This window comes from Pseudonaja textilis, chromosome 3 (genome assembly GCF_049901715.1).
Source record: "Pseudonaja textilis isolate UNSWEBS1 chromosome 3, rPseTex1.2, whole genome shotgun sequence".
Lineage (NCBI taxonomy): Eukaryota > Metazoa > Chordata > Lepidosauria > Squamata > Elapidae > Pseudonaja > Pseudonaja textilis.
The window spans coordinates 137,905,941-137,928,783 of record NC_141992.1 but is presented as its reverse complement, the minus strand read 5'-3'; the positions used below and the strand labels follow the sequence as shown (position 1 = coordinate 137,928,783).

The window sequence follows — 22,843 nt, the reverse complement described above, 5'->3', positions numbered from 1 at the left end:
ATCCCCGTTGGATCTCTTACCCCTCCGAGCCAGAGACCTTCCCGCCGGCCGACCCAGCACCCAGCTCCACCGCAGCTGCTTCCGCTGGTCTCAGCGCGGGGCGTGTCGGGCGAGGGGAGGAGACAATGTTGCCAGCCCCTCGCTTCCTCTTTTCTCCGCCCGGCCGGCCGCGCAGCCTGGAGAAGGGACGTCGCGCATTGCAGCAGCTGCGCCTCCGGAGGAGCTGAGCCGCGCTTCGCCTGTTGCCGCCCCGTCCCCACCACCGCTTCCTCTTCGCTCAGGTTGCTGTTGTTGTCGTTTCCCGCCACTTTGTTCCGGCTGCTGTTGTTTTTCTCGGGTTGCAGGTCCGAGGGAAGCGGGGGGGGGGGGGGGGGGATGGGTCCTTGGTGCCTTGGTGGTTTTCTTGCAGACGTTTCTTGACCAAACTAGGTAACATTATCAGCGTTATCCCAGAGGTGCTTTTTTTTCCAGAGACAACTGGACATTCTGTGTGTTTTTTTCCTTCTGTGTGTTTTTCCGTTTCGCTTCTCATCCAAGAAGCTTCTGAAGAGCTCAAGAAGCTTCTTGGATGAGAAGCGAAACGTCTTCAAAGGAAAAAAACATGAATGTCCAGTTGCCCCTTGGGGGAAAAAAAAAAAGCACTTTTGCGACAACCATGATCTGGGTGACCGGGAATCTTCATAGACATTATCAGCGTTAGGTGAGGGAAGGAGGTGAAAAGGCAGGCCGTCAAATCAAACTAAGCCGCTCGTTTATTTCTAGGCTGGTTTCTTTTCCATTTGTGGGAACACAAGGATGGTATTCAGGATAGTCTGTGGAGGTTCTCAATCATCTAGCTTAGAGTTGTCCAAAGTTGCTTTTCCAAAAGGCAACTGGACTTTTGTCTTTTTTCCTTGAAAACATTTCGCTTCTCATCCAAGAAGCTTCTTCAGTTCAGAACTTGGATGAGAAGTGAAACATTTTCAAGGTAAAAGCCAAGAAAATCGAGTTGCCTCTTGGAAAAGCACCTTTGGACAACCCTGATCTGGACTGAGAATGTCCATAGACTCTCCTGAGTGAACACTATCCTGGTGTTCCTACAAACGCAGGATAGTTGATATGAAATGTACAATAAGAGTGAAATCAATGCAGTGAACAATCAAAATAAAATGACAAACTGATGTATTTTCATTTTAATGTGTGGCTGCATCTGGTTGATCCTGGCTGAAGTTCGGTATTTGAATGGGCGACCACCAAAAGATTTTAGGGAAGAAGGAAAATGGCTTGGAAGAAAGCAATAGCAAACAACGTCCCTAATTTGTCAATTTTTACTGAAGTTTCAGTGGAGTCTTCAGGAATTTAGATCCAGTCAAGGAAGTCTATGCTGGCTTACATTGGCTTGATTTCAATTCAGTGACTGCTAGTTTGCTAGAAAATGCAATGAACATTCAGTTTTACTTCTGAGCGGAAAGAGATATACAACTGCAGGAACGTTAGAGCCCAAATGCAGCTTTCAGTTTTAAAACTTTAGAAATGGTAAGGGGACACGGTTGTTCAGTGGCTAAGATGCTGAGCTTGTCGATCGGACAGGTCAGCAGTTTGGCAGTTTGAATCCCTAGCACCACATAATAGAGTGAGCTCCCTTTACCTGTCCAGCTTCTGCCAACCTAGCAGTTCAAAAGCACGTAAAAATGCAAGTAGAAAAATAGGGACCACTTTGGTAGGAAGATAACAGCATTCTGTGTGCCTTTGGTGTTTAGTCATGCCAGTCACATGACCATGGAGATGTCTTCGGACAGTGCTGGCTCTTCAGCTTTGTAACAGATGAATCAATAAAACATCTAACAGCAGGAAAAAAACCAACCTGAACGTTGGAGGGTACGACCAGTATATTTTAATGTGCTGGACAAAGCAGCATTTGAAAAGAAGTTTAACATCTTCTCCAAAACTAAAGAAAAAAAAGACCCATGGGAATGTTTTAAATAATGAAGGGAATCACACAGGCAGAGATGGGTTTTCAGATAGTTTGTTCTACAAAAAATATTGAAAGACTGCCACGGTTTTGAAACAAGCCCAGTGAACTTTCGCCACATCGTTCTATCTGAACTTTCTGGATATTCTAAAAGAGTAATCTTCCATCACCGGGACCTTAAATTAGAAAAGAACCCAGGAAAGTAGTGGCTGACATCTATCTCTTTAATGTCAGTTAGGAAAACACATCTATGGGAAGTAGGAAGCCACCCAAGGAAACAGCTGAAAATTAGGCAATAGATATGGTGGATATGTGCTTTAAACAAATCAGGAAATTGGGAAGCCGTTACTTGAAACTGTCTTCACTATTCAAATGAGCAAGGAGAATTTTGAATCAATTTAGGATTTAGGATGCTATGAAATTTGTTGTGGGTCTGGTAGCAGTGTGGTAGCATTTTTTTTTGTAACATATTTGGGGTTAGAAATCATGCTGAAGTGAATCATCATGATGATTGCAACTCAGAGAACACCATTCTGCCCTTTGTCCTTTCCCTGTCTTGCAGACATTCATTAACATAACCATAATTCATGCTCTTTCTTCCCTCCCTCCCTCATACACACACTACTTTCACTTATTTAGGGAATCAGCAAACCTGTATGTTATTGGATCTATGCTGTGGAATGAACTACGAGGAAAGCCAAATATAATTCTTTAAATAGCTATTTCCGCAAATAGTAGCTCTCTGCATATGTTGCACTGTTGTTTTAAAAATGGTTTTTAGCCTGAGGGTGTAAAACCCTTTATCTTATGAATGTAGAAAAAGGTTTTTTAAAGGAATAATTCACGGATAGTTTTTGAATATGTCAAACTGTACAAAGGTTGTCTGGACCATGGAAAATTCCTCCAGCTCCTCTAGAAATGAAGATCGTGATGATCCAGAGTTACAGTGGGATCGAGTGATGACCGAAAAAGACTGGCTAAATTGCTGGGAAACAAACAATATTGGATTTCATAAAAAGGAAGAACATCAGTAAGTATTCTGCTAGCCAAGGAATCCTCTTGACTTTCAGCTGATAATCACTTTATTTAAAAAAAGAAAAAACATTGCTACTTTGCAAAATGTCTGAAAGAGGCCTGGCTCATTCACAGCATAGCTGCCAAGGGGCATATGACCTCTTTTGAAATGCCACTTCATATTTTGCCATTTTTTCTTTTGATTGAGCTGCAGTCACCAATTAGGTTTACGGAGCCATTTTGGGCTCAGAGATATTCTTGAAATAAAAGTGATACTGTCACTATATTTTTTTTTTACTTTAGCACATTCGCTTCTGTTTATTGCATTTTTATACAGTGGCACCTCAGTATTCACCATTAATTGGTTCCGGGAGGTGCAATGAGTACTAAAAATTATGAACACCAAAAAAATTTTCCCATAAGGAATAATATACTGACTCCCAAGTTAGCCAACACCAACAAATTCTAGCTTGTGCATTGAGTACCTAACAAATGATGAGTACCAGGACAAGATTTGCACGTCAAAATGCATTGAGTATCACATTCGATAAGTTTCAAAGCAGTTGAGTACCAAGGTACTGCTATATGCAGTATAGAAGAGTCTAGAGATGTCCCTGAGCAACACCTTGGTATATGGTACTAGTACACTAGGGCAGATTTTTTTTTCCCTTTTCCCCTCTTTCCATCTCTCCCTCCATGCCATGCTTATGATCACAAAAGTTTTATTAACACTCATAGCCATGGAAATATATTTTGAGGACTATTAATTCAGGAGAGTTAATTATTTTGCTTTGCAGAATCATAGGGTAAATGTGTTCAGGTCTGATAAATTCAATATTTCCAGATATCAAGGAAGTCCTTTAGGTATTGTTCCAAGGGTTCCAATCGCTATTGGTGTAACAATGGATTTCTTTTTCCCTAAGCATTCAGCTTTGATCTGCAAGTTCTGATATATTTTGTAATTGTTTCCTGTTGTTTTTCCTCAATCCTAGCATCATCTGGAACATCAATGAATCAGATTTTTGTTTTCTTTTCAACAACTGTTATATCAAGCCTGTTATGAACAAGATGCCTGTTTGTTTGTATCTTAAAATCCTATAAGATCTCAACCTGCTCATTTTCCAAATCTTCTGAACTTGATGGTCCCAATAATTTTAACATATTCCAATCCATACCTCTGCCAAAAGTTTCCAATGAATAATTCTGGCAACTCAATCACGATGCTGTTTATAGTCAGTCTGTGAATTTGGCTTCAGCCCACTGATCAAATAGTCAATTCGTTCATCCTTTTTATTACAATTTTCCCCTTCATGCCAATTAACTGGCAATTCTTGTTCTTGAGCTGGTAAAATAAAGCCTTCAGTTTCTTTCTTTAAGACTCTTGATCTTAACCAACTCCATGTGGGTTTTAAAATAAGTTTTCCTTCTATATCCTTCAAGTATTGACCATACATTTACTTGTTCTTCCAAATAACAAACTGCTTTGCAATTGTTTCTTTTCTATATTCAGTCTTCATCTTGTTGTTTTCAAGCGCTTTCCCTGGTTGACTGCCTTCAGCTTTTGTTAATGTGTAGCCCTTCAGGTCATGCTGAAGAAAGCTCACTATTTGAATTGGTATTTTACAAATTATTAATTGGTTCTATAAGAACCTGAGTGTTGCTGTATGTTCTTTAAAAAAAATAACATTTACTTTTCTCTTTTTCTCCCCAGGTTCCTGAAGAAATACTTGGATATTTTTGTCAATGGCAGGAAGGAATTAAGAATATTTTTTCCACTTTGCGGGAAAGCTGTTGAAATGAAATGGTAAATGATTCATCAGATCATTTCAGTTTTATCTAGATTATGTTATACTACTTCATGGATATAAACAAATAACAACTAATAAAACATGGGGGAAAAGATTGGATAATTTTGCTGAGTCCCTCATGTATTTTCAGCTGTGTGATAATTCTCCTTCACTAGGTAAACTTAAGCCATGTATAATGGTACCTTGAAACTTATTAAATTTGGTCCTCAATGCATTTTGACACAATAATTTTTCCTGTACTCATTGCTTGTCTGGTACTCAATGCACAAGCTAGAACTTGTTGGTGCAAGCTCCTTGTGACTCACTACATTATTCCTTATGGGAAAAAGTTGTTTGGTGCTCATCGTTTTTGGGTCTCATTATGCCTTCCAAAATCAATTGATGATGAGTACTGAGATACCAACAAGTTCTAGCTTGTGCATTGTGCATTTCAAAATCTTCACCTTGCAAAACCATTCTTCTCAAGCTGAGAAATGAGCCAGCTTTCTTGAACATGCCATCCTCCAGAGCTTTGGACTTTAGCATCCATCATCCACAAACATTAATGGACCAGCTGGGACACATGGAGCTGGAATCCAAACCACCTGAAGACTGTCTAGTTGTGAATATGGATTAGGATTTAAACAATTTAATCTTAAATCCAATTTAAAAAGTCTCCCTTTATAGCTGAATCAATTTATTGAGACAAGCCATTGTCTGTTAAAACAAGCAGAAGCTGTGCCAAGACTCTAATAATCAGTTAGACCCTTTACAGTCAGCCAGAGACGTTAACTGAGAGTGACACTCAATAGAGAGTTATGATTAGAATAGGCTGAGGCTGAAAAACATGCAACTGTCTAGATATTGCTCAATTATACATGAAGTCTTGACTTACAACCATTTGTTTAGTGATGTTCTAAATTACGAAGGCACTGAAAAGAGTGGTTTATGACTCTTTCACACTTACGACCATTGTTGCATCCCCATGGTCACATGATCAAAATTTATCTGCTTGGCAACTGGCATGTATTTTTTTTAAGTCGCGGTGTCCCAGGGTCACCTTTTGCAACCTTCTGAAAAACAACGTCAGTGAGGAAGCCAGATTCACTTAACCGTGTTACTCACTTAACAGCTGCAATGATTCAGTTAACTATGTTATAAAATGGGTCAAAATTCACTTAACAACTGTCCTAGTTAGCAATGGAAATTTTGGGCACAATTGGGGTTGTATGTCGAGGGCAACCTGTAGTTCCTACGTTCCTAAGCTTAATATCCCAACAACATCTGGAACGGTAATCGCTTCCTGCTCCAAGAATAATCAATAAAATATGAAGGTTTTCCCGTTTGTAACGCAACCCATTTGGATGCACATACTTTTTAACATATTATAGTAGTAACATCTTTATGTTGTTCACAAAAATGCTACTATCAAAATGGATTTTTCTAAGTCTGATGGATAGTCACCAAAGGAATCAATGTAATTTGGGCTGTGCCCCATTTTGAACAAAATGGGGGAAGCGGGCGAATCTCATTCATTACATCAGTGCACTGATGGTTTATGATGCCATGTTTCATCAAATGTTCCCAGTTTATCAAGGTCCCACAATCTGAGTGAATTTAATCAATGTAGCAATAAACTGTTAAAATGTAAGTTTATAATGTAGACCAGTTTTACATTCAAAGCAGATGCTGTACTCCACGTATCTACATCTTGATATTCCAATTTTATTACATCATTATTGAAAAAAAAGGGGGGGGAGGAAGGCACCCCATGCTTTTAACTTAATGGGGGGGAAATACCGTTGATGTTTAGCAGGTTAAAAAGTCTTACCAAAAAGTAGAACAAAGCATTCAGTGCTGTTTCTTACATTCTTGGTTTGGTTTCTTCAGTTCAAAGTTTTATTTGCTTTAAAGAAATGGAATTTTCCACAGACGATATCCTGATTGTTATAATATGTAGTTTCCCACTAACACAGAGAGGACTTTGATTTATCTTCTTTTATTGTTTAAAAAAACACCTGAGTGACATATGAGTAAACTTGGCATGTTTTATTGTTCTGTATAGGTTAGCTGACATGGGACACCATGTGGTTGGTGTGGAAATTAGTGAAAGTGCATTGAAGGACTTTTTCACAGAACAAAATCTTTCATTTTCAGAAGAAATAGTTCCAGAAATCCCTGGAGCTAAATTATTGAAGGTATGTATCGAACCCTCTGTTTTCTTTGTAATTATGTAATTATGTTTATTTGTGCAGCTTAGGCTAAAAGTTTTATCAGTGGCTCAAAGTAGATACGTCTCTGTTTATTGATTTAAAATATGGATTTGTGCAAACCGTGAATTAAAATGGCAACAATGAAGATTGGGCATCATTAAAATACATGTAATGAAGTAATGATATTGATTATTCCAAAAGTAGCATAGTAGGTAATTCATAGCATTAGGGCATTAATCATGAAAGTGGAATTAAAATCTGTAATTTATTGAAAGAATAGAATGCCTTGATGATAGAAGTGAACTCCTTGATGAAAACTGTAAACTTCATCCCTGATTATTCTTCTGAAGTTCCTTTATTTAAACTGAAATGTTTAAAGCTAGATATTTCACTATTTTTAAGCATTATATACAATATATACATATACACATTTATATTAAAACTCATCTTAAATGAAAATTAAAACGTTACTGCTTTTATTACATCAATGCTGAATTATTTTAATGCTTACTTTTGTTTTATTCCTATAAAAATAGTATAGCATTACCACTAAGAAAATACAACTAATAATAAAATAAGATAGAATGTTTAGATGTTAAAAATGTTAATTATGGTTTTGTTGCTTTATCTTTTTTTAATTTATTTTTCATTGCAGTGCACATCTCTGAATATTTGTTTATATTGTTGCAATCTATATGATTTAACCAGGTAAGAAGAAATTAATACTGAGTCTTTCCACACATTTAACACATTTGATGGCTTTCAACTCTACCTGTTAAGCAGCATAGGTAGCATCTATGGGAAATTTTACTCTGGTTCAGGTATGTATATGATGGGTAATGAGCTTTTCATGCCATGAAAATAGACATTGGCTAAGCTCACACGTATAAAACAAACCCAGGGATCAATCATCATCTTATGCACTGAGTACTGTAACATAATACAGGCAACCCTTGACTTACAACCACAATTGAGCCCAAAATGTATGTTGCTAAGCAAGTCATTTGTTAAATGAGTTTTACTCTATTTTACAATTGTTCCTGCCAAAGTTGTTAAGTGAATCACTGCAGCTATTAAGTTAGTAACATGGTTGTGAAATGAATCTGGCTTCTCCCTTGACTTTGCTTGTAAAACAGTCGTGAAAAGTGATCACATGACTCCGGGACACTGCAGTCGTCATAAATATGAGTCAGTTGCCAAGCATCTGAATTTTGATCATGTGACCATGGGGAATGCTACAACAGTTATAAGTGTGAAAAATTGTCATAAGTCACTTTTTTCAGTGCCGTTGTAACTTTTAGCAGTCACTAAAGGAACTGTTGTAAGTCGAGAACTACCCGTATTGTGTAATGGTACAGGCCTCTAAAATATTTTAAAATATTTTAAAATGGCCCAAAACTCAGTATCTCCTAATACTTTGTTGCTTGCATCATAAGGTCTCATGCAAGAATATTGACATTTTATAAGATCTAGTGATCTTGGAAGAGTTTGGGAATTTTTGAGAAAACTTAGTGAGGATTTCCTGGATACCAATTGGGACTTTTGTAAGTGCTTTGGAATATGTCATAATGTTCACAAATAATCCTAAATCAGAATGAACGCATCATATTATAGCTTAGCATTATGTGCAAAGGAAACTATTATATCAATTCATTTTCTGATTCTTGGACCATATCAAGCATATTATATATTATATATTACATTATATAGGGAGCCTCGGTGGCACAGTGGTTAGAGTGCAGTACTGCAAGCTACTTCTGCTGCAGCCAGCTGCCTAAATTTGGCAGTTCAAATCTCACCAGGCTCCAGGTTGACTCAGCCTTCCATCCTTCCGAGATGGGTAAAATGAGGACCCAAATTATTGGGGGGAAATATGCTGACTCTGTAAACCGCTTAGAGAGTTCTGTAAAGCACTATAAAGTGGTATATAAGTGTAAGTGCTATTGCAATAAAATACATTCTCCCTAGTTCTGTAAACCTTTCAGCATCCATATCAAAGCTGTTTCTGTTTCTTGCTCATGTGGATTTTAAAACCTTTGTCTTCTGTGTGTGCGTGTTTTGTTTTTTCTAATGCAACATTGCTTTTCTGGTATGACTAAAAATACTACTTACTATGTTTGATGTTATTTTTCTCTCTCCCACCCTGTAGCTCTGTCACTGGTTATTTTGATGGGATTTGGGACAGAGGTTCTCTAGTAGCCGTTAACCCTTCTGAGAGAGAACGGTCAGTAACTGGGAACTGCATTTTATGTTCATGTTAGGAACTACAGTGTTGCTTGTGGAGTGCTGCCAGGAAATTGTTCTTTCTTCCCGAATGATTAACTTGCTCCAGTCATTCTGTATTGGGGATACCTTTACTGAATAACTTTTGCAATATTAGATGAAATAATTATTGGGATACTGACATGACAAGGTCATTACATTTAAATCACAACCGCGCTGTCACAGGTAATATGTAAGGTATGGTTAGGCTTGAATGACAGCAGTAGTCAAATACTTTATTTCTCTTCTACTGACAACTCCTGGTGTAGCATTGCCCCCATAGGAGTTGCAATGCTGTAAGTTAGTGCAATGGACCAAATATTCTGAGAGAGCCATCGCGCTTTGCTAATGTAATTGTTTGCTTCAGGGTTGGTTTCCCATCAGAACAACATGGTATCCAAGATAGCTTCTCTACAATTCATTGATTCTTTTCTCCACAATTGTTTCATTATCCTTTTAGCCCTTGTATTGGGTATTGCTCACATCTGGACTTTTGGAGCATTTTGCTTTTTAAAATTTAATTCTTAACCACCTTGGATGATGTTACTTCCTTCTGGAGATATGGGTTGATATATACAAACTGTGATCTGTGCCTTCTCTAGACACTTGTCAGGCTGAGTATAGGTAGTCCTCGACTTACGACCACAACTCTGCCCAGCATTTCTGCTGCTAAGTGAGACATTTGTTAAGTGAGTTTTGCCCCGTTTTACAACCTTTCTTGCCACAAGTGAATCGCTGCACTTGTTAAGTCGGTAACATGGTTGTTAGGTGAATCTGACTTTGCTTGTCAAAAGGTGACTCTAGGACACTGCAACCATCGTAAGCATGAGCCAGTTGCCAAATGTCTGAAGTTTGACAACATGACCATAGCATTACTGCGATGATCGCGTAAGTTTGAAAAACGGTCATAAGTCACTTTTTTCAGGCCCGTTGTGACTTCAAATGGTCACTGAATGAACTATTTTTAAGTTAATCTGTAGTCCTCCTTTTCCCAAACTTGATCTTAGTTAAGGCTGACTGAGTAGGCTCTTCTGTAAGTAGAGCATGGATCTACTATGGCATAAGCAGGAGTTTAAATACATATATTTTGTGTATGTCAGACTAAACAAAATATGCTGTGTTATAGCACACAAACCCAGACCGTATAAAGCCTGAACCTGAAAATTTAAGTAACACCCTGCTCCTTCTCCTCCTCCAGACCCATATACATGACTGAGATCCAGTGTGCTGTTGTGGTTAATGCGCCTCAAATTGCCACAATGTGTATTCATATGCCACAACCTACCTCACAGGATTGTTGCGGAGATAAAATGGACGCTTGGTGTATGTCTCCTTCAACTCTTAGGAAGCAGCAGCAGCAGCTGTGTTGTTTCACACTAAGCTGCAGCATAGTTTTGCTTGGCATAATTATAGGGAACAAACCTTTTCAGTAAGTCAGTTGTGCTTTAGCATGGTTAGCAAGACAATTTTCTGCATCAACTCCAATTGTTACTTTAAAAAAGTTTAAGAATCATAGCTCATCATGTTGTGTGAATCCAACTTTTCTCATGTTCTGCATTTTTCAATTCCTTCTTTGTAATAAAATATCTAATAAAGTATGTGTTTCTTGCTCTTTCCTTTTAGCTATGCCCAGTTGATACTATCACTAATGAACAGAATGTGTCGTTGCCTTCTTGTTACTTTGTTGTATGATGCAAGGAAACACAAAGGTAAGAAATTGGGACTAAAGTCTCAGCTAGATATTGGGAGAATCTTACATGCTTTGTAATTGGACATAAGGTCTTAAGATTAGTGTGGGATTGGTCTGACACAGTGTTTCTCAAGTTCAGTGACTTAATATGGGCGGACTTCAATTCCCAGAATTCTCCAGCCAGCAAGGGGAATTCTGGGAGTTGAAGTCCACCCATCTTAAAGTAGCCCAGGTTGAGAGACTAGTCTAGGATGATTAGAGGGAAGGCTAAACAGATAGGGTCCCTCAGTTAATGTTGGTCTGAAATCCTTTCTAATACTTGCCAATACTTTTTACTGTATTTATTCAGTGATTTGCATCTTTTTCATGTTTTTAAACTAGGCAACCGTGATAATTTATTTTTAAAAAACCCATTTAAAGACACGATTTAGTGCTAAGTATCATAAAAAGAAACCAGACTACTAATGTATAACAATATAATATTGTATAATGAACAATCAAATATTCATGACTCTCTAGGGCAGGCTTGTCCAACCTGCGGCCCAAGGGGCATGCGTGCCCAGGTCACCTTGTAATGCGGCCCAGTGCCCACCCCAACCTTTGTGCCAGAGCCAGTGAGGAGGAGGAGGAGAAGCAGGCGCGAGGCAGGGCGAGGCGAGCGCCAGGCCAAGCAGCAACAGAAAAAGCAGGCGCCATCAGAGCGCCACCTCCTGCTGTTGCCACCACCGCCATCGCCGCCGCTTCTGCCCCCGCCGCTTCTGCCCCCGCTGCCACTTCTGCCCCTGCCATCGCTGCCGCATTTGCCCCTGCCACCTCCGCTTCTGACCCCGCCGCTGCTTCTGCCCCCGCCGCTGCTGCTGCTTCTGCCTTCCAGTCCTGCCTCATCCAGCCAGGCCATTTGCAGGAGGAGAGGTAGGCGCGAGGCGGCGAGCTTTCTCCCCCCCCAAAATTTGGCGGAAAATAAACCATGATAAAAAAAACCGTGATAAAAAAACTGTGATAAAAAATAAACAATTTTTAATAAATAATTAATAATAAAAACATCTCACTAACTTCATTTCCAAATAAATTTAATATGTTAACTATGTTTTCTATGGGTTTTTGGATGATCAGGTATTATTACTGTTATTTTATTTTATGTGCGCCCAAACCAAATTTTCATCTTCTAATGTGGCCCAGGGAAGGTGAAAGGTTGGACACCCCTGCTCTAGGGTATGGCAATGGCAATTCAGATTTTTTAAAATCTACTATTCTAGGAGTCTGCCATAATTTTATAACATTCAATTCAGAACTAAAACTGGGAGTACAGTTTTAGATATCAAGAGCAAGCCATTGCATAACGTTTCTCAAGTGACTCCTTTCCCCCCCGTTACATTTCTACTGCCATTCATCTACTTTTCAAAATATAAATAAACTGTTACTGACTTGAATTGACATTAAACTAAGTAAATCCCCGAATTCTCATTTCTTAAAAGTGAACACTTAGGGCTTTAGCTGGGTTTTCTTTAATTTCTGGATTTCTAACTCCATCATTTCTGTTGTAGGGCCACCATTCTATGTTGCTGATTCAGACGTGAAAAGTTTATTTGGTGCGTCAATGAAAAATAAGCTTTAACCTGTGCCCAAATGTGCTTTACAGTGGTACTTGCCCTCTTCAGGAGTGAAAATACTTATTTTCATAGACTAGGAGGGATCAGAGCCATGTCAACTGGCCCCTAAGCCAGTACATTAATATGGTACCTGTGGAAGGGGGTGCTGTTACATCCTAATGTCTCATAAATCTAAATGAGTGGCATTTGTGTCAACTTATATTACTTGCATAATCAATGTAAAGGGCATCATTTGCACCAAAAAAAATCTAGATTGAATAGACAAAACGCTCAATACTATGAAACATTTTTCCATTGCATGCAAATTCTCTAAATTGAGGTCTTTGAAATAGAAGGTGTACATCAAATAATGCATTCTGCTGATGTGCGTGCACATTTGCTTATATGAAGAATCTTTCTCTCTGTGTGTGCAAAAGATTGTCCTGTTTGGAGGTCAACTACTCAGGGTTATTTCTCTGACCTGTTTTGGTAACGCATGGGAGCTATTGTTTAAAAACAGATGCAGCATTTCCTATATTGAAAATAGGCAGGGATATTATGTAGGAACGTTTATTTCCTAAACTGAATCTAGAGACATGCAATCCAAAAAAACAAACAAAAGCACAGGATAAATATCAACGACCTCAATCTATTTCTGCCAATTTTTTCTGCTACGAAAAAAAGAAACTTGAATATGCACATCTAGCGAACGGATACTGTATCTTCCAGTTCAAGGTTACTTTCCATGCGGAGTTCTAGTAATTCAATCTAGATTCTTGGGTTTATTCTAACTCTTTTTAGATCCCAGAGTTGTACTATAAATCTAACACCCCTTTGTGTTCACCTTTCCTAATTACTTTGGGCAAAATCTACTTTGCAGACCTAGGACAGGGACATTTTGTTTTTATCTCAATCCATATCCAGTTCTATTATCTCGTCTGTGCCACATGGAAATGACTCATTTCTTTACACTGCTTCAAGCTAGTTGGGTCCAGAGTGATGCCAGTGGAAAACATTCTTGTTGTCATGGCCTTGTGCTTGGAGAAAGCTGTACAAAGGACAGTAAAGAATGCCTCCTATTTGTCCTAGCCTTGTGTCAATATGCCTCATGACATATTGAGCAAAGCTCACTGTGAGAACTTGGGAAGTTGGAAGTTGGCAGCAAACGTGGTCCATAAGGGATCAGAACAGAATAACAAGAGTCAGAAGGGACCTTGAAGGTCTTCTAGTCCACCCCACCCCCTGTTCAAGCAGGAAGCCCTATAACATTTCAGACAAGTGGCTGTCCAGTCTCTTCTTTAAAAGCTCTAGTGATGGAGTATCCACAACTGACGGCAAGCTGTTCCACTGGTTAATTGAGATGGTGCAGCTCCTTCTACTAGTGTGTATCTCAAAATACTGGGCAAGTCCTTTGTGTGGCATGAATTTTGGGAGATTGCCCAAGGTTTTTCTTTTTTTGCATGCACAGTGGTAAGAGGAGCACAGCATTGTTTTTAAATTCTCATTTCTCATGCAAGACTCTTGTTTTAGTTGGAAAATGCCTTCCATTTATGGAGGGGCTGTCCCCTGTTGGTAGGCTACCTCTGAGTCCAATTTTTAGAAATAACATCCCAGTATAAATGCACACAATTTTTTTTCTTACTCTTGCCATTATTTGCTATGGCTGCCTGGCTGCATTCATAGTCTTTCATTCAGGTTTTTTTTTAGCTCAAAAGCATGCAGAGGAAATAGTTTCACCATCATATAACAATATTACAAAACCTATTAAAAGCCTCCCTATTAATTAAACCATTAGATGAGAGCACATTAAAGCAATTTTATCATAGCAGCATATAAACTCAGGATTCCTATTTTGATAAGAGTTATTAAAAATAAGCACTTATTCCCATATGAGGCATTTATAATGTGTAACAGGAGGGGAAACAATGGTTTATGCAAAATCCGAAGGATAATGAGCGTTGTTAAAACCATTAAAAGACATTTTTTCTCTCTCTCTCTTTCTTCCCAGGAAAAGACTGCGACATTCATTGTCTTGAAAAAGTCTATAGTTTAGAAGAGCGACATAAGAAGTGGGGTTTAGATTATTTATGGGAGGTTTTATACCTGATTACATTGAAAGAACCAAGATGATTCCTAGACCTACCCCTCGGAGGATGAGAAGAACTACTTGGTTGCCAGACACCATGTTTCTGGTCTGAGGATTGATCATTCTTCAGATACTTTCTTCGATTATCAATATCTCTGAGAATAATTTTCTTGAAATTTGGATATTAGAGTGGATAATGAGTGTGCCTTATATTTTTCTTAGATTAAATACTATATTAAATATTAATAATTATATATCAACGTATAGTGAGAAATAATGTAGAGAATTTATTGTTCTACAAAGTGTATCATAAGTGTATATCTTATTAATAAATTTGGATCTTTGGGAAAAGGATTTAGAACGGCGATTAAGAGGTGAGCAAAAGGTGATAGGTTGAATATTGAAAAGAGAGAAACTAGAGGGAGCATAATTATGGAGAATTGTGGATGGAGAACAAAGTTAAGTACAAATCAAAATCTAAAAATAATATTTAAATTACTGGATGTTAATTTGGGATAACGTTTATAAAATTTTGAAAGAACAGAAAACAAAATCTTAAAAGAAATGACAAGTATCACTACAACAACACTGAAGGCTGCGGGAAAAAAACAGCAAACCCATCAATGTCAATTGCTTATCCAGCAACACAAAGATCAATTGAAGGGATGCTTACCATAGAAAAACAAAGTACAACATCAAATGCACCAAATATGCAAACAACCCTTTTAGCAATTCAAGAAACAATGATTAAACTTCAAGAAACAATGTCCAAAAACCACAGTAAAATGAAAACAGAGATGGGTGAAATGAAAAATGATATACACAAATTAGATGAAAAAAATGGGCTCAATTCAACAGGTGATAGAAAAAACGAATAAAAAATAAAAGCTGTGGAGACAAGAACGGAACAGACGGAGAAGAAATTGGAGTTGGCGGATCAGAAGATGATAGAGTTAAATAAAGATCTAGAGGATTCTCTCATCCATTTAGAGATCGACCACACAGCCTTTTATTGAGGTATTGATGGAAGCAAAATAATCGGACTCGTAGAGGGAGACGTACATCTCTTTAATACAAAAAGAGGGTATAGACAACAAACATTCAAAATTATAGGCCAATATCATTATTAAATGCCAATTGTAAAATATTTACAACTATAATAGCAAAAAGATTGAAAATATTGAATGAATCTATACACCACGATCAAAATGGATTCCTCCCAACAAGGCAAATCAGAAACAATACAAGAATAGTAATAGATATACTGGAATATTATGAGGCCCATCCAGAAAAACAAGCAGCACTTGCTTTTCTGGATGCATAAAGGGCCTTTGACAATCTTAATTGGCAATTTATGATAATGAAATTAGGAGGCAAGTTCAAGAAAATGATAGAGGCAATATATTCCACTCAAAAAGCGAATATATTAATAAACGGGGAGAATACAGAGATCTTTACAATAATGAAAGGGGTAAGGCAGGGTTGTCCAATGTCACCTCTGGTCTTCATTCTGACACTAGAAATTTTATTATGTTGAATCAGACAAAATTCAGATATAAAAGGAACCAGAATTTAAAAAGAAGAATATAAAATTCACGCTTTTGCAGATGACCTGGTATTCTTCATAGAAGACCCATTGGAGTCAGGAAATACTTTAATTCGAGAATTAGAATAATATGGAGAAGTATCAGGTCTTAAAATTAATAGAGAAAAGACTAAAATGTTCACTAAGAATTTAACGAAAGATTCCAAATTGCAAAGAAAGTCAAATACTTAAGAATATGGCTAACTGCGAGATGTTCGATGATAAAAGAAAATAACTATATGAAATTATTACAACAAATAAAGATTTGGAATTGTGGAGGAAACTACAATTATCATTAGGGAGAGTTGCTGCGATTAAAATGAATATTCAACCCAAATTATACTTATTTCAAACAATCCGCATAAAATTAGACAAATTTTTTTTCACAAAACTGAACAAAATTATGTTAGAATTCATATGGTTAGGAAAGAAAGCCAGAATAAAATTAATAGCGCTACAGGATAGTAGAAGCAGAGGTGGCTTTGGACTCTGACTGAGAGTTCTACTACAATGCAGTAGCATTGATATGGATCAAGGAATGGATCAACTTGAGTAATAAGCCTAGATATTAAGCCTAGAAGGTTATGATCTACAGATGGGATGGCATTCCTTTCTATGGGAAATGAAAAGTAAGAAGCAAACATATTTTTATAGACATTACATGAGAGATTCATTGATACAGATTTGGAATAAAATTAGGAGAAAACATGAAAATACCGGCCTGGTTATCCACTATGCAAGCGATGATATATCCTAACACGTTGGATTTAAGTAAAATGGTTAGATACGAAGAAATATTGGATAACCAGGGAAAATTAAAAACAAATCAGGAATTAAGAGAGCAGGGTATAATCATAGACTGGTAGCCATATCTTCAGTTACAAACCAGATATAAAAAAGATGTAGAAAAAATTGGAATTTACACTGAACTGCAACAATTAGATAAAAATTTTATTAGGCTCTGAACAGAAATTCATAACAAGGATGTACAATTACTTATTAAAAGTTGCTTTGGAAGAAGAAATAGTAAAAGGCTGTATGATAGCATGGGCAAAAATATTAGACATAATATAGATTTAGCAGATTGGGAAAAATATTTGGAACAAAAATTATACATTAACAAGATCAGCGGCCTATAAAGAAAATATGTACAAGATGTTTTATTGTTGGCATTTGCCACCAATGAGATTGGCCAAGATGTACCCTCTGTTGGAAATTCAAACAGAATCAAGGTACCTTCACATGTGGTAGTCATGCCCAGAAGCCCAAAAATATTGGACCAAAATATGGAGTTGGATACAGAAAATAGTGGAAGATTGAATAGAGTTTAAACTGGAGTTGTTTTTGTTGGAAATAATTAAAGGGGAACATAAGAAAAAGATTAAATACATTCTACTACATATTTTGACAGCAGCAAGGATAGTATATGCACAATGCTGGAAACAAAATAACATGCCTTCAGATGAATTAATAATTCAAAAAATTCTAGATTGTAATGAAATGGACAAATTGACGTTAAAATTAAAAGATAGAAAAGAGTATATATGAAATCTGGGACAATTGGTATAAATGGTTGAACAATAGAAATAAAGATAATGGAGATAAGAAAATTATAGAAAAATGCATATGAATGTATATAAATGTATATGTAGATATTCAGATGAGATTGTTTTTTATAAGTATGATGACACAGCAATGTTAAAATTAAGGTTAAAATGTTTTAAAGTTGAAAAAGAACAATAAAAATTATTGGGTAGGGGAAAAGTCTTTTTTTTTCTCTCTTTCCTCCCAGGAAAAGTCTATGACATTCAGTGTCTTGAAAAGGTCTATAGTTTGGAAGAGCGACATAAGAAGTGGGGTTTAGATTATTTATGTGAGGTTTTATACTTGATCACATTGAAAGAACTGAGATGACTCCTAGACCTACCCCCTCGGAGGATGAGGAGAACCACTTGGTTGCCAGACGCCATAATGTTTCTGGACTGGATCTATCTGGATCTATCATTCTTCAGATACTCAAGCGTTACATCAGGATTTGTGCTTTCTCCCCATTTTCCCTTCTATTGGGTTCCTCCTAATCAGCATTATGCCAAGCTAAATACCGGTACATTTGTAACATTACACAATACTGACTTTGCTGGAAAAGGTTCCTTGGCTGTAGGTGCTCAGAAAAATGTCTATTAGAGGCTTTCTGTTGCATGTCTGTTTGTTGGTTTTTGTAGTATTTCTGCCTGGACCACCACCTGATGTACAGCACACACCTTTTCTCTTGTATAAGATGAAGACTTCTGTATAAGGCTATACAAGGTAAAGACTTCACTCAAGTCAAGCTTAAAATTAGATGATTTTATGATGTGTAGGTTTTGTATGTGACAAGATTATGGAAGAGGTTCCCCACAGTTGTTTTCGAAGATTATTTTTTTTCCAACACCATTGGGAGATCTTGGTGATCTCTTATCCAAGGATCAGCAATGATCAGCTTTGCACTGGCATCTGCTTTGAGGAACAGGTTCAGCCAGGCAATCTGAGGCAGGAAGAGAATGTGCCAACACGAAATTCCAGAAGACAGAATCATTGAATTATCAACCAGTTTGTGCAGATCGTTTCTTCTTTTTCCCCCTGCATGCAATAATACCTATTTCTGATTTATTTTCAAGCTGTGGTAGGCATGCCAAAAATTTGACCTTGCTTAGGAGAATGAGTCATTTCCTGTGGTAAGAAATCACCAAAAGGGTGAGGGAGAGATACATAACAAATTATTGGCAAGGCTTAGAATTCCAGTAATTTCTGTTGATACCATCCTGATTGGCTGCTATCGCCTGTCAGTCACACCAAGTTGTTTGAAAAAGAGAGAGCACAATACATCAAATGCTGATTCATACTTTATGGGTAATTCTATTTGTGGTAGGTGAAGACCACAGCCAACACGTAGGCCTGGTTTTGTTTGATTACCAGTTGTTTATTTGAAAAGTATTAGTAGTTTATGAAGGATTTCCAGAAAATGAGATCTGGTTACCTGTTTATAATTTGAAAAGAACAATATAAAAATATTAAAAAGATAGGAAAAAGAAAACAAATGGGAGCACTGGGATTTTAAAATACTTTGTTGGAGTTTATTGTAATATAAAATACAAATGGAAATAAGGATCAGAGGGGAAAGAAATGTGAGGTGAAAAGGAAAAGGGGAAAAAAAAACAGTGACTTCTGACTCTTTGCTGCAGTTGAGTACAAAATACAGTTATGGCCTTTCCTTTTTGTTTTATATTTCTGATAGATATAAGCCAGATTCACTTTAAGAACCATGTTGCTAATTTAACAACTGCAGCAATTCATTTAACAACTGTGACAAGAAAGGCTGTAAAATGGGGCAAAACTCACTTAACTGTTTTGTTTAGCAGTGGAAATTTTGGCTCAATTGTGGTCGTAAGTCAAGGACTACATACACTCTACCTACACTCCCAAATCAGACTTTTAAAACAGATTTTCTTATAAAGCATAATCTTTTGCCAGCACTTGGCTCATCTGATAAGTCAAGTGGAGCTCACAAAACCTTCATGCCTTATAATAACTTAGTTGTTTTTTTTAAATGCTACTAGACTGGATATGATATGAACTTTATTCAGTGAAGTCTAAATGTTAGGAAACATTTGTTCCTCTTGCTCTTTTTAAGGAAACAATAATAGAGAAATAGACTTCTGACTTTTTGCTGCAGAAAATACATAAAAGTGATGTTCTGATCCCCACTACAAAAAAAAAATGCAGTATAAACTCAAGCCAGTTATTGGCATTTGTACATGGACAAGGTATTTCACAGCTGAGTTTTTTACCTTTTTAGTCAATCTATGTGGGATATACTACGGTATAGGCAGCTCCTTACTTAGCTGTGGCTATGGCCTTTGCCATCTTTTCAATCCATCCCCCACATGGTGAAATTAGGAATGGAGACTCAATTCTATTTTAAGGTGTCATGAAGGAATTTCACCAGAGAAGAAGGAAAGTTTAGCTTATATACCACCTTCTTATCATTATTGCACCTTCTCAAACTCACTGCAACAAATATCTTTTCGTGGAGGATATTACCATTGTTGGGATTCATCTTTCAGTGATTCTGGTGCATAGCTCTGTCTCCTTTTTTTCTTACATTACAACCAATGAAGAAAAACAGAATGCATCAATTATTTGCATCCAGATGTTCCTCACGCAAGAACTTTTGTGAATGTCCTCAAGAGGGCAGCAAACATCAACACAAGCTTGCATTGTGGACTGCAGCCATGTAAAGGCGTCTTGTGACCACACCAATGTGACCAGATGGTACGGCACTTCCCCCCCCCCCACACACACACACACTTCTCAGCAGCACAACGATCAATCCTCTTAGACTTCTCCTAATGACTGCCAAAGCCGCTGATCAAACAGAAATCATGACAGAGCTACTGGATCAGTCTGAGAACAATCTGCTCGAATGCAAAGTGTGCTTTGAAAATTTCAACCCCGAGAAAAGACATCGTCCGAAGAACTTACCCTGCGGGCATGTGATGTGCCTGGAGTGTGTCACGTCTCTGGCCCACCCTCGGAACTTCAGGCTGGAGTGCCCTTTCTGTCGCAGGGCTTGCAAATCTTCAGAGACCAGTGACTGCTTGCCGTTGTTGCACCTGATGGAAATCTTGAGTCCTTCAGCCAATCGAGCTCTGGTCGCTGGAAGGACAGTAGGGAGAAGGGAGGCTGTGGCTGTCCCTGGATCTCAGGTCTTCACCTTTCACCTTTCTTTTGGAGGCTGGGGGACGCTGATTAACCCCACAGGGCTGGCTGCCTGTCCGAGATCCAGCTGTTTAGCAGTGGCCCATGATGGCAAGAAACGAATCAAGCTGTTTAGCTTCAGTGGCAGCTGCATACAGCAGTTTGGAGAAAGAGGGCAATCAGGAAATGACCTTAGGTACCCAATGGACGTTGCGGTCACCCTGGATGGCCATATTGTGGTCACAGATAGCGGGGATCGTTCAGTCAAAGTGTTCGATGGTGACGGCAGAGGCAAGATGGTTGTCGCCGAGACCTTTTCCTTGCCGTGGGGCCTCGACACCCTGCCGCAAGACGACATCCTCGTGACCGATTCGGAGGCAGGTGCTCTGTACCGCTTGTCGGCTGACTTTAAAAAGGGAGAATTAAAGGGAGTGGAAAAGTTGTACTCTAACCTGTGTTGCCCAAGGAAAGTGGCTGCTTCGGCCATCTCTGGAGCCATCGCTGTCATCGAACATTTGATGGCCAGAGGCCCCTGCTACGGCAGCACCAGGCTGAAAGTCTTCAACAGAGATTTGCAGCTGATCAGTCAGGTGGACAGTTTTGGCCTGAATCTTGTCTTCCCTTTCAAAGTCCATGCCAGTGCTGTGACCTTTAGCAGGGAAGGGCAAGTAATAGTAACTGATGCTTATAACCAAGCCGTTTTCTCTCTTGGAAAACCTGAAGAATTCCCTGTGTGTGCACCATTGATAACTCAGGGCCTTTCCTATCCTTTGGCGTTAACATTCACATCAGATAATTCTCTAGTCATTTTGGATGGGGGTGATCATTCTTTAAAAATATATACTCTCAGCTAAACAGTGGTCTCTGGGTGAGACTTAACTAGCTCACAGTTTCAAAGAAGAATATACAAAATGTTTAATTCTCCAGCGGGTGGATTTGAGTCTTCTCTGGCTTAGCTGTAGTGGATTTTGGTTCAAACAAGTTGAGACAAAACTTAGCTCTGCCGCTTTGTATCTCCCTCCCCGAATGGAAGGCATGTTAACTTATTTCTGAGTGGAACTGCACTGCAAAATGATCATCCCTACTAGAATTAACGTAGTAAAATATACAGAGCCATGTGTGACCTACTTTGAAACTGTATATATTCGGTTCTGGATGGGATGAGTTTCTCTCGGGTTGTTGATGGTACAAAGCCAGTCTATCTGATCCTTTCATCAGAAGGTTAAGGTTTCTTAAAACAAAATAAAAGATTCTTTTCTTTTCTGCATTAGAAAACAATTCTGATTTCTGTTCGTTTTCCTAACCTGATGCCCTCTAGTTGTGTTGACCTTGCCAATCATTTTATTTATTTTATTTTTATTTATTTGTCAATTGCTTACAAGATAATAGGTATAAGTATAAACATAGTTATGAATACATGAAATGGATACATATAAGAAAAATTAAAGAAACAATAGGACAGGGATGGTAGGCACGTTGGTGCGCTTATGCACGCCCCCTACAGGCCTCTTAGGAAAGGGGTGAGGTCAATAGTAGATAGTCTAAGGTTAACATTTTTGGGGTTTGAGGAAGAAACCACAGAGTCAGGTAGAGTATTCCAGACATTGACCAGTCTGTTGCTGAAGTCGTATTTCCTGCAATCAAGTTTGCTGCGATTAACCTTGAGTTTGTATCTATTGTTTGCTTGCTCTTGTGTTGTTATGGTTGAAGCTGAAGTATTTATTGACAGGTAGGACGTTGCAATGTATGATTTTATATACTATACTTAGATCTAACCAATGTGACTGAGGATTCTGGAAGTTGATATTTCATTTAAATTTGTAAATTTAGAAATATGCCACATGTGACCTATTAAACCTGTAAATTTAGAAAGGCTGGTTTGTAACCAAGACTGACCCAAGAAACATCAGGGGAAATGATACTTTTTAG

At 38.0% G+C, this 22,843-nt stretch overlaps 3 protein-coding genes across 6 annotated transcripts in view; 2 read left to right on the top strand and 1 right to left on the bottom strand.

Annotated features, from left to right (window-relative positions):
* KDM1B (lysine demethylase 1B) overlaps positions 1-168 on the bottom strand; it is a 33,233-nt gene extending 33,065 nt beyond the window's left edge. Inside the window, exon 1 of one of the 4 annotated variants that reach the window (XM_087930937.1) lies at positions 21-168. The gene's annotated coding sequence lies outside the window, so the exon portion shown is untranslated. The remainder of the gene's footprint in view (positions 1-20) is intronic. The other 3 variants (XM_026699531.2, XM_026699532.2, XM_087930935.1) reach the window with 3 other exon arrangements.
* TPMT (thiopurine S-methyltransferase) lies at positions 161-14,846 on the top strand. The gene is made up of 9 exons (XM_087930939.1): positions 161-281; positions 2,830-2,981; positions 4,677-4,769; positions 6,818-6,950; positions 7,621-7,673; positions 9,115-9,189; positions 10,851-10,936; positions 12,462-12,506; positions 14,515-14,846. Exons 2-9 carry the CDS (start codon positions 2,842-2,844, stop codon positions 14,634-14,636), a joined length of 747 nt encoding a protein of 248 aa, XP_087787065.1. The 5' UTR covers positions 161-281; positions 2,830-2,841; the 3' UTR covers positions 14,637-14,846.
* A 5,636-nt stretch (positions 14,847-20,482) lies between these two features.
* On the top strand, positions 20,483-22,189 carry NHLRC1 (NHL repeat containing E3 ubiquitin protein ligase 1). Its single transcript, XM_026699533.2, has one exon. It carries the CDS (start codon positions 20,566-20,568, stop codon positions 21,766-21,768), a length of 1,203 nt encoding a protein of 400 aa, XP_026555318.2. The 5' UTR covers positions 20,483-20,565; the 3' UTR covers positions 21,769-22,189.
* Positions 22,190-22,843: the final 654 nt, after the last annotated feature.

What these genes read in the sequence shown, in the direction of transcription:
- TPMT (XM_087930939.1), top strand. Translation starts at nt 2,842, where the DNA reads ATGGAAAATTCCTCCAGCTCCTCTAGAAATGAAGATCGTGATGATCCA. An exon ending in TGATGCAAGGAAACACAAAG is followed by an intron (nt 10,937 to 12,461) that starts GTAAGAAATTGG and finishes TTTCTGTTGTAG; the next exon opens with GGCCACCATTCTATGTTGCT. An exon ending in AGACGTGAAAAGTTTATTTG is followed by an intron (nt 12,507 to 14,514) that starts GTGCGTCAATGA and finishes CTTTCTTCCCAG; the next exon opens with GAAAAGACTGCGACATTCAT.
- NHLRC1 (XM_026699533.2), top strand. Translation starts at nt 20,566, where the DNA reads ATGACTGCCAAAGCCGCTGATCAAACAGAAATCATGACAGAGCTACTG.